The 10,270-nt window shown below is 66.6% G+C and overlaps 1 protein-coding gene across 10 annotated transcripts in view; it reads right to left on the bottom strand.

The window, feature by feature from the left end:
- Positions 1 to 1,837: 1,837 nt before the first annotated feature.
- PPP1R12B (protein phosphatase 1 regulatory subunit 12B) overlaps positions 1,838 to 10,270 on the bottom strand; it is a 204,882-nt gene continuing 196,449 nt past the window's right edge. For 6 of the 10 annotated variants that reach the window (XM_072733508.1, XM_072733509.1, XM_026018027.2 and 3 more), the window contains 2 exons: positions 9,823 to 10,003; positions 6,048 to 6,228 (listed from right to left, as the gene is read on the bottom strand). In XM_072733508.1, the coding sequence (XP_072589609.1) occupies positions 9,869 to 10,003 (135 nt within the window). In that variant the 3' untranslated portion in view covers positions 6,048 to 6,228; positions 9,823 to 9,868. Of the gene's footprint in view, positions 6,229 to 9,822; positions 10,004 to 10,270 lie in introns of all 10 variants that reach the window. The other 4 variants (XM_026018025.2, XM_026018028.2, XM_026018031.2 and 1 more) reach the window with 2 other exon arrangements.

The following is a 10,270-nucleotide window of genomic DNA, read 5'->3' as shown; positions in this document are numbered from 1 at the left end:
GGGGCTCCCGGCCGAGGGGCGCCCTGCCCCACCCGCCCCACTCGTGAAGGGCTCACCCGCCGTCGCCCGCCCGCTCCCAGCCCGCGCCCGGTGCGACTCTGGGGACCCTGGACGCGGAGCCCAGGCCCGGCGCCGCCCCCCGCCCCCCGCCCTCCGCCCGGCCCAGCGGGGGCAGCACGGGCGCGGCCGCTCCTCCAGGACGCCCCCGCCCGCCTCCGCCCCGAAGCACCCACCGGCCGCCCCGACCCCGGGGCCTGGAAGCTTCGGGACCCGCCGTGGTCACGGGAGGAAGGACGCGCGGCTCCGCCCGCCCCCCCTCCCCCCGTGGGCTCTCGTTCTTGTGTCCCGTCTCGTCCACCTGTTATTTTGTAACGAGCTGCGTCTCCTCATTAAAGAAATGAGCTGAGAGAAGCCCGGGGGCCGCGTGTCTCCAGTTTCTGCTGGGCTTGTGGGGCAGGGGGGGCGGGGGTTCCTGAGGGTGTGCAAGGGGGTGGGGGTGGGTCCTGAGGGTGTGCAAGGGGGGCGGGGGGCGGTCCTGAGGGTGTGCAAGGTGGGCGGGGGGGGTCCGAGGGTGTGCAAGGTCGGCGGGGGTCCGAGGGTGTGCAAGGGGGCGGGGGGGGTCCGAGGGTGTGCAAGGGGGGCGGGGGGGGTCCGAGGGTGTGCAAGGTGGGCGGGGGGGTCCGAGGGTGTGCAAGGGGGCGGGGGGGGTCCGAGGGTGTGCAAGGTGGGCGGGGGAGGTCCGAGGGTGTGCAAGGTGCAAGGTGGGCGGGGGAGGTCCGAGGGTGTGCAAGGTGCAAGGTGGGCGGGTCGGAGGGTGTGCAAGGGGGGCAGGGGGGTCGGAGGGTGTGCAAGGTGCTTGGTGGGGGCCCTGAGGGTGTATAAGGTGGGCGGGGGGTGGTCCGAGGGCCTGGGGCCCAGCATCCTGCTCAGGGAGGAGTCCCGGGGCCGCGGGGAGGCGCCCCGACGGGGGCTTGGGGTCGTGGGGGGCCCGGGTCCTTGAGTCCGTTCCCGCGGGCCGGGCCGTGTCCACAAGGTCCTGGTTCCCGCTGCGAAGAGCCTCGGTCGGGGCGGAGGACGAAGCCTCAGAATTTGGGGGGACGGGACGGGGCGGGGCGGCTGCAGGCCGGTGCCGGGCTCCCCAGCTGGGCCGAGCTCGGGCGACGCCGGTTTCCCGCCCAAACGGGAGGTTTATCCACAGGCGGACCCGGGATCCGAGGGCAGGCGCGGCCGGTCTCCAGGGGCGCCTCCCGGGACCCCCCCAGGGCCGCGGCGCCCCAACCTCCGCCTCCTTCCCGAGCTGATCTCAGGTCCTGCTCTCATTGGTCTTATTTTATTTTATAAGATTTTATTTATTCATTTGTAAGAGGCCCGGAGAGAGGGAGAGGCTGGATCCGGGCCCTGGGGTCACGCCCTGGGCCGAGGCTCCCGTGAGCAGGTGGTCGGGCCGCGGCCGGCGGTGTAGACAGGGCGGGCCGGGGCCGGAGGCGCTCCCGGGGCTCCTCCGGGTCGCGGGCTCCTCCGGGTCGCGGGCTCCTCCGGGTCGCGGGCCGGGCGACCCCGCGCGAGCTCCTCGGCAGGTCACCTGGTCACCTGCGTCCGGGCTGGGCCGCCCTGGGGGTGCGGCCTGGCTCCTCCCGTGGCTGCGGGGCGCCTGGACTCCTGGACCCCCGGGCCCCCCCGCCCCACCCCAGCCCCCCGGACCCCCCCAGCCCCCGGGCCCCGGCTCACAGCAGGCGGCTGCGGGGTGGCCCCAGGCCCGAGCGCCCACGCGTGCCCGCAGCCCCGCCCCCGCCCGGACGCCCCTGCTGGCCCCGGGCGCCCCGCGCACGCGCAGTCACAAAGTCAGAACACGGTTTATTACTCGCTCATAAATACGGTCGTGTCTACAGGCGCCGCAGGTGCGGCTCGTTACTCCGCGCGGACGCGGGCACCCCCCTGCGGGCACCCGGCACGGCCTCGCGGTCGCGGGGGATGCTCCCAGCTCCCGGGCGGACCCGCCCCGCCCCCCCCCCCGTGTATTTACAGCAAGTGAATCCAGCGTCGGCCCGAGTCACACGTGCGCTTCGGCTGCGGGGGGGGGGGGGGGGGGGGGAGGGGAGGGGAGAGGGAGGGAGGGGCGACCCGGGGCCTTACAGGTGCCCCCGCCTCGCTCGGGGCCTCCCGCGGCAGGTGGCGGGTGGCGGGTGGCGGGGCCGCCGCGGGCACCTCCGAGGGCCCCGAGCTCCCGCCGGTGGGGGCGGGCGGCTGTGCACCGGGGAGCTGGACGGGGCGGCCCGGGCGCTGCGGGTCTGCAGCCAGGGACCCGCCTGCCCCGAGGGTCGGACCGAGAGGCGACTCTGGTGACCCCAGAGAGGCAGGGGCCGCCCCCGCCCCCCGCCCAGCAGCTACTGCGTCCGCAGCCCCCGGGCTCCGACCCCCCCCGCCGGGCTCCCACCAGGCCGCAAAGCCACCGCCGCCAGCCAGTCACCCTGGCGTCAGGTCCGCTCTGCAGCGAGGCCGGGAGGGACCCGGGGCCTGCCCATGCCACAGAATCTAGGAGAAAACAAGGTTTTCCACTCTTAGGAAGAGCAAGAATTCGGAGTTCATGAAATGTCCTAATCGTCCTAGGAGTAACTAAACCCCGGAATTTTAAGCTGAGAACGGACCCTAAGGACTATGGGGTCCAAGTGCGCTGTGCACACCGGGAAGGGGACTGCGGGGGCCGCAGGGCTGCCCGGTACCTGGCTGCTGGTTCTGACTCCAGGAGGCTTGTCCCCCCGCACTGCCTCCCCCCAACACCGGTGTGGGGACCGGGACCTGCACCATGACTGGGCCTGAGGACCACACAGCAGGTGCGGGGCTGGGCGCCACCTCGCAGCTTGCTCCAGGGGGGCCAGTGGCTCAGCTGCTGAATCCTCGGCTGGGCTCGGGGGGTGCCCGCGACCTCAGGAGGGAGGGGGGTGAACGGCTGGCTGCACGCAGGTTCCTTGGCCAGAATCCCAAGACCAAACCAAGGCCGGGGCTGCTCCTGACTCCATTAAAAGCCCTTGATGGCAAAACGGGTTGACACACATCCTGTGGGATTCGAGGCTGGCGGGTGCCTTCAGCCTTGTGTTCCTGAGCAGAACCGTCAAATAAGCACATTTTGTTTCTGGGGGGAAAGCACGTGAAATGATCCAAACCAGAGAGGAGGCCCCCTTCAGTGGCCTCGGAGAGCAAGACATGCACCCCGGCCTCCAGCCTGGGGTGGGAGACGGGAAGGCCCAGAAGAGAAGCGAACGCGTCCTGCGGCTGATGGAGAAAGACAGGGAGGGCCCAGGGACTAGCGAGACCACCCAACGGGGTCCAGCGCCCCGAGGAGCCCAGGGCAGGCCTGGGCCTCAGACTCCTTAGAGGCGACGCCCAGGACGTGCGGGAGCCGGTCGCCCGGCAGCGCTCCTCAAGGCCCAGGGCCGCCTGGAGAACAAGCCCTGGAGTCAAACAGGCAAAGCGGGGAAACTTCAGCCAGAGTCTCTGGAATGGCCGAACCGCTACTCCCAAAGGCGTGGCTTGGTTTTGAAAACGTCAAATTCATGAGAAGAGAGGATGGAGAGTTGTACTGAAACCTCCTTGCCCCATCGCGGCACTTCCCGTAAAGACTCGGACGGCGCCGCAGCCGAGCACCGGCCGTTGGCCACACCCGCGGTATTCACGCAGCTTGAGCCCCTGGGGTTGGGGTGCCCTCGGGTATCCAGACCAGTAGGCCGGGGACGGGGCACCTGTGGCCACCGAAGAGGCCGACAGCCCGAGAGAAGGGAGGCCTCCTGCTGGCCTCGAAGAAAGGGCGTCTGACCCTCTGGGAAGGGACCGGGATGCTGAGTGTGTCCGTGTAATGACATCAGTTCCTTAACAGTGTCTGAAATTACCCAGGGTGGTTTACACTTTCACGATTTCTTGGGCACAGAAACCAGTATTCCTGAGATCGAAATGCTTGTAAATGTTTCATCACAAGGAGAACGTTCTGGCAAGAAAAGGCATCTTTGATGTGCAAGGGCTGCGTGCGGTAGCGGGGCCTAACACCAACCTCAGAGTTTTAAGGTCCCGTCCCACGCTCCTGCGAGGCACCAGCAGAGGAGGGGGCCCTCGGGAAGCCGGGCCCAGGCCGCCCGGTGAAGAGGGGCGAGATGCTCTCCGTCCCGGAGGAAGACGCAGCAACCACACCCAAGCCCTGCCCAGTGCCCGGGTGCGCCGGGCCCATCACCTCGCCGACACCTTGTGTTGGTCACCCCCCGCCCCCCAAAACCAGGGGACGTGTGTCGTGGCGCGAGGAAGCGTTTTTCCCTGACTTAGCTTTTGCCGAGAACGGAGCCCACAGCGTTCCCCTGGGTTTTGCGCACGCAAAACCCCAATCAGTAGTAGCTTCCCTGGGAAGTGCTTGGGAAGGAAGAATGCATATGGGGCCTCGCCAGCGGGGACACATTTCCTATTCTGGGATTAGGATCCTGAATGACAGCCTCTGGTTTAAAGAGCATGCGATGTTTCAGACGGGCCGTGGAGAACTACACTGACGTTTTCTGGAAAGAAATTAAGAACGGCCAGAGGTAGTATGTGTTCGGAGAACGGCCCTGCAAGCGCTGAATATCCCAGCCAGGGAGTTCCCGAGCTGCACTACAGAGAAACCGACCAGGCGGAGACGCCGATGAAGGACCAACAGGTTAAGGGGCGGCAGGGGCTCGCCCTGTGCCGAGGCAGGAGCTGGCCGCGCCTGGGCTTGGCTGTTCTAAGAGGCTGTTTCTGTCCAGCGGAGGCCAGACCAGGTGGGACCGGCAGGAGCGGATGCCGCGAGGGGCGCCCTAAAGGCCCGGAAGGCGCCGGCAAGAAGGAAGGTTACGGGGAGGTGACCCAAGGGCCGAGCGGAGCCCCCGCGGGCAGACCCCAGCTCGTACTGGGGAGAGCTTGCTGGTTATCAGACCTGCCCACGTTTCAAGGAATGAAGCCACCGGGAGCACCGGCTGTGGGGCAGAGCCATGGTCGCGCCGCAGGTGCGGGTCCCTGCGACCCGACGACGGGAAGCTCCCCGGAGCGACCTCCGGGCCTTGCTGCTCTAAGACGCCGTGACCCCATCAGCGGGCTGGAAGCAGCTCGTCCCTCCACCCTCTCGGGGGTCTGTCCCCTGATGCAGCCGCCAGAGTCCCCAGACACCTGCTGACAGCATCTGTGTCTCCCGACGGGCTGGGGCCCGGGTCGGCCTCCCACCCAGCCTCCCTCCCCAGCTCTCAGGCCTCCTCGCAAGGACTTCCTTTCTCCGGAGGAGCAGGTGCCGGCGCGGAGAGGGGAGAACAAGGTCACGAGGGGGGCGGTTGGGGACCAGGGGCGGGCGAGGAGAACCGGGGGCCGACAGCTGCCGGGGTCTGGCTTCGCAGCACGAGGGCCGGAGGTGCCGTCGAGGCAGTTCGCCTGGTCTCCCGGGTGCCTGAGAACGGCGCTCCACGGTGGCCAGACGAGTGGGTCACACGCTCCGTCCTAGGCCAACACCGTGGGGGGCGGCGGCTGAGGGCGACAGTGAGGACGATGAAAGGACCAAGGCAGGAAGGAAGCCAGGTCATCGGAGCCCGGGGAGGGGGCCGGGGGGTGGGGTGGGGACACGGAACCGAGACACGGCGGGGATGGTGCCGGGCTGCCGACAGAGAGCAGCAACTCCGGAGCAAAGTCGGTTCCTGAGAGCCGCAGAGTCCCTGTCCCCTCGGCTCCGGAGGCCGGCCCGCGGTTATGCCAACGTCCTGATCTCTTGGCGTCCCGGGCAGGTCCTGGAGGGGCCACCGTAAGACTCCTCTAGACCAGGGACGCGGGGTCCGCAGAAAAGGCTGTGGGCTACTGGGTGGGCTGAGGCCTACAGGTTCGGGCCCAACCCACAGTGGGCAAGGAGCTGAGCAGCAGGAGGCCGGGGTCCACGGCCGAGCCCGGTGTTGGCCCCAAGGCCCTCTCCAGCCGGCTCCGACGACCACGCTGGAGCTGGGGGGCGGGGGGCACGGGCGGAACGGGCGCCGAGAGCGCAGAGGGAACGTGCGCGGGGGAGGCGGCTGCAGGGGGGCGCGGGAGTCCTTCCACCAGAACATTCACCGTTTGGGGCCGGAACGAGGGGGAGAGCAGCCCGCGCTCCGGGCCTCCTCTCGGGAGCCTGGTCTACTTGGATAGTTTGCTGATGACTCGGATGAGGGCGCCGTTTTCATCTTTCAGCCTCTGGTTGTCGGACTTCAGCTCTGTTAACACCTGCGGGGACAGGGGACAGGCTTGTTAGAGCTTGGCCCGTGCCCCGCACCCTCCCGCCCAGGCCAGCCGGGCCGGGGGCAGCCGGCGCCGTGAACCCCCGCAGCCCTCCCCGGGCGGCTCCCCCCTGCACCTGCTGGGCCGGCCCGTCCGTACTGGGGGGACCACGGCCCCCCGCCTGCCAACGGGCACGCTGGGCCTCGGCCTCGTACCGCACGCTTCTCCCTGCGTCTCCCGTCCCCCCGGGCCGCGGGCGGCTCTCCGTCGCTCGTGCCCTGAACTCGCCCACGGGAGCCCACGGGAGCCCACGGGAGCCGCGGGGATGCAGCGGGAGACCGAGGAAGGAGCGCCGGGCTGACGGGGGTCGGCCGAGGCCCCAGGGCCCCCACGCGCAGGCTGTGACGCGACGCACCAGGACCCCCGCACCCACCACCGAAGCCGGGAGGCCAGGGACCCGGTGGGCGCTGGGGGCATGGGCGTATGCACCGAGCTCCTGCCCAGAGCTCCCGTGGCGGCTCGCGGGGGCCGTGGGGCCACAGCAGCAGCTCGGGGACGGCGGGCTTCCCGGCGGGGGGCGCCTGGGGGGCGGGGGCCCTTCCACCTGCACACGCGGCGCCCCGCGCTGCTCCCCCTGCTGCCCCGGGTGCACGTGAGCGGTGCCCTGAGCCCCACGGGCCCTTCGGGGGCTGCCGCAACTCATGGAATCAGAGCTCGGCTGAGCCCTCCCTGCTTCGGAATCGCCGCCTCGCTGAGCCGTGGTGTGATCTCACGTTAGGGACTCGATGCTTTGGGGAAAAAAACACAACTGGCCGAGGCGGTTTGGCAGCCGCAGCGCACGACAACCCACACGGAGGGGGAGCGTGGGCACAGCAAGCGCGATGCACAAATCAAAGGGCGAAAGCCTCGTACACCCGACCCCACAGAGGAGATGCCCAGGTGCTGTGACACGCGGGGCTCCAGCCTGACCAGGGGCACGGGCGGGGGCACCGCAGGGGCACGAGGTTTACCAGGCTCCGCGGCAGCCCCCGAGGCCAGCTTTTCTTAATTTCTGACTTTCTAGGTTACGGCAGCTTGATGGACGGCGTCCTGGGCAAGTGCGACCGCCGGGACCTGGGGCGGGGCTGTGCTGCAGGCCAGGAGCCCGGGGGGCCAGGCCGGCTGGGGCGACCGAGGCGCAGGCAGGGAGCGGGCGGCCCCGCTGCTTACACCCGGGGCAAGGGGCTGGCGCCACACGCCGGGAAGACGACCTCTTAGGAGATCCCCACGGACCAGCACAAACCACGAGGCAGGACAGAGTCCCCGAGCACACAGTCCGGCGGCCTAGCCACCGTCTCCCTCGGGCAGGGGGCGGCGCGGGTGTCTGCGAGGGGCCCGCCAACAGGGACTCGGGGGCAGCAAGGCAGGCGTCTGCTCCAACTCCAGCCCCGCTCCTGGCACAAAGGTACTTAGGGCATAAGGAGAATATGTAAACAGGTGAGCAGGGCTCAGTTCCAGTAAGACTTTATTTTTGGACACCACGGTCTGATTCTATATATTTTTACATGTCACGGAATATTCTCTTGATCATGGGCCAGACTGAGGGGCCCGTCTGCGGGTCCGCCACAGGAGCCGTGTACTGCGTCAAGGCCTCTTCGCAGGGGCAAAATCTTTTGGCAGGTGGCTGGGGGCTTGCTAAGAGGCCGAGAGCGCACAGGGCCGCCCTCCGTGCCGCAGCGGCGACGGCGGGGCACAGCGCGGCCCAACAGGACCCCTCGCACCACGCTCGGGCCCGCGCTCAACAAGCGGCCGGGCTCCGCCTCACACCAGACAGCTCCCCTCCGGGGCCGAGGGCTCTGGAGCCGGGCATACTTGTGTGAACCTCGGGTCTGCCCTGACTCTCGGGGACCTCGGGCAGGTTACTTAAATTGTAACTCGGTTTTTCCATCTGGTACAATGATTGTTCTGGGGACTGAGGCAAAAGCATATAAACTACCGTGCAGGGACCCCTGGGGGGCTCCGCGGTGGAGCGGCTGCCTGCAGCCCAGGCTGTGACCCCGGGGTCCTGGGATCGAGTGCCCATCGGGCTCCCCGCATGGAGCCTGCTTCTCCCTCTGCCTGTGTCTGTGCCTTTCTCTGGGTCTCTCAGGAATAAATACATAAAATCTTTAAGGAAAAAAAAAGTTCCATGCACAGGCCTTAATAAATGACAACTGTCACCGTAGGTCTTAACTACTGAAAGCACACGATCCAGTTTTGCCCCGTATCCTAGAGTATCTTGCACAAAGACGGAAACTAAACACAAATGGCAGGTCTGTTTTGGGGTCCCTAGTTCACCCCTGTCGAATCTCCCCATGATCCTGAGGCTTACTGTGGAGCGTGGAGTTTGGACCTAACACGGCACCACGTCGGGTACCGGAGCAGCTTGGTGCCAGGCTATGCACCGCTCCCCTTTCAATTTTCTTGGTGTGCGACGGCATCTACAGCAGATATTAGCTCAGCCCTTACGGTAATTTGGGGGCTTCAGATCTAGTGGGTATTAGCTGGCAGCCCCTGACCCCGAAGGCACAAGCAAATAGGCACAGAAAAGAACAGGCGTTGGTCAGGACTAATTAGATCGTCGCTGAAAATTAAAAACTCATTTCAGAGGGTGAAGCCGCTCAGCAGTGGCGACCCCATCACAGCATCGTGACGGGAAAACAAGTTATCTGTGAGCTTGTCTTGCAGACCACACGTTTGCAGTTCTCGGTTGAAATAAACGCCCTGCCTGCTCCGCTGACTGCCATCTCCCTTGCAAAGCCACCTCCGCTAGGGAACGTCTGGCTGGGCGAGGGGTGGGGGTCCGGGGGCACATCCCTAGGGCTCAGAGATTTGTGACGGGGATGCGAGCGATGCCTCCGGGGAGGGGGGGAAGCAGAGATTACTGCAGGAGGGAGGCAAAGGATACCCAGTTCTACTCAGACGGCGGGACGCACAGCGTTTGCTGGTGTGCAGCTCTGGCCTCTGCGCCACCGGCCCCATCCTGCATGTCGGATGCAGAGGACTCAGCTCTGTCTGGTAGGCAAAGGGCCATTTCCAACCCTGGTTTCATAAAGGAATCAACAGGGGAGGTCTCAAAAACTATTGATGCCGGGGTCCCAACCCAGACGACTGATTCTGGGGCGTGCGTTGTGGGGGGTACGCCCAGGTACCATATGTTTCAAGCTCCCAGCCAGGGTTGAGAGCCCCTGCCCTTGGTTACCCCAGGCTCGACAACAACTTGGAGTCCAGGACCAACCCCAACCGCTTCAGCGACCCACGACTCCACCAAAGAAACGTGCACAGACACAGGCGTGAGCACACACGCGTACACCTGTGTAGCCAAGTAGCCACGTGAGCAAATCCGTATTCGGTCTGCGGGGTGTGGGGGGAGGCCGCGTGTTGCTCTTACCAAACAGACCACGAGCCCAGGCCAGGCCCCCCACTGCCCTCGTCGCCCTAGGCTGTCCTGTCCCATCCGTGATCTCAGTCCCGGCTCCTTGCACCTGCAGATGCCCGACACGGACAGGCACCGCGTGGGGCGGCTCTGGTGGAGCGGGGTGAGCACAGGGCTTCTGGGCCCAACAAGAAGGGTGAACGTGCCTGCAGTGGTGGAGGAGGGAAGTGAGGTGGAGAGGAGGGGCAAGAACTAGAGCTCCTGCGCCTCCGAGGACTCGACGGACTCCGAGAGCCTGGCCACAACTCGAGTCAGGGCCCTGTTCTCAGCCTGCAGTTGCTCGTTCATCTGCTTCAGGGTTTGAATCTGTTTTAGCTGGTGGAGGTTCTGTAGAGGGTGAAACATGGAGGGGACAGACAGACAGAGAGAAAGAGACAAGACAGACCAGAAGAGATCAAAGTAGGACAAAGAAATCACGTGACCTTTTGTTTTCGTTTTTTAGTCCGCATGCGAGAAAGGAAATGAGAAAGGCAGGAGTGATGGTGCAGGGGGGAGGGCCAGGGAGGAACGCGCCAGGGAGCGGGGGAGCCAGGCCTATGTCCCCGCTGAGGGCTACGAGGGCTACGGGGCTGAAGGTCGCCACGTGGACACCAC

This window comes from Vulpes vulpes, chromosome 13 (assembly GCF_048418805.1).
Source record: "Vulpes vulpes isolate BD-2025 chromosome 13, VulVul3, whole genome shotgun sequence".
Lineage (NCBI taxonomy): Eukaryota > Metazoa > Chordata > Mammalia > Carnivora > Canidae > Vulpes > Vulpes vulpes.
Note: the sequence above shows the minus strand (reverse complement) of the source record. Positions and strands in the feature narration are given on the sequence as shown.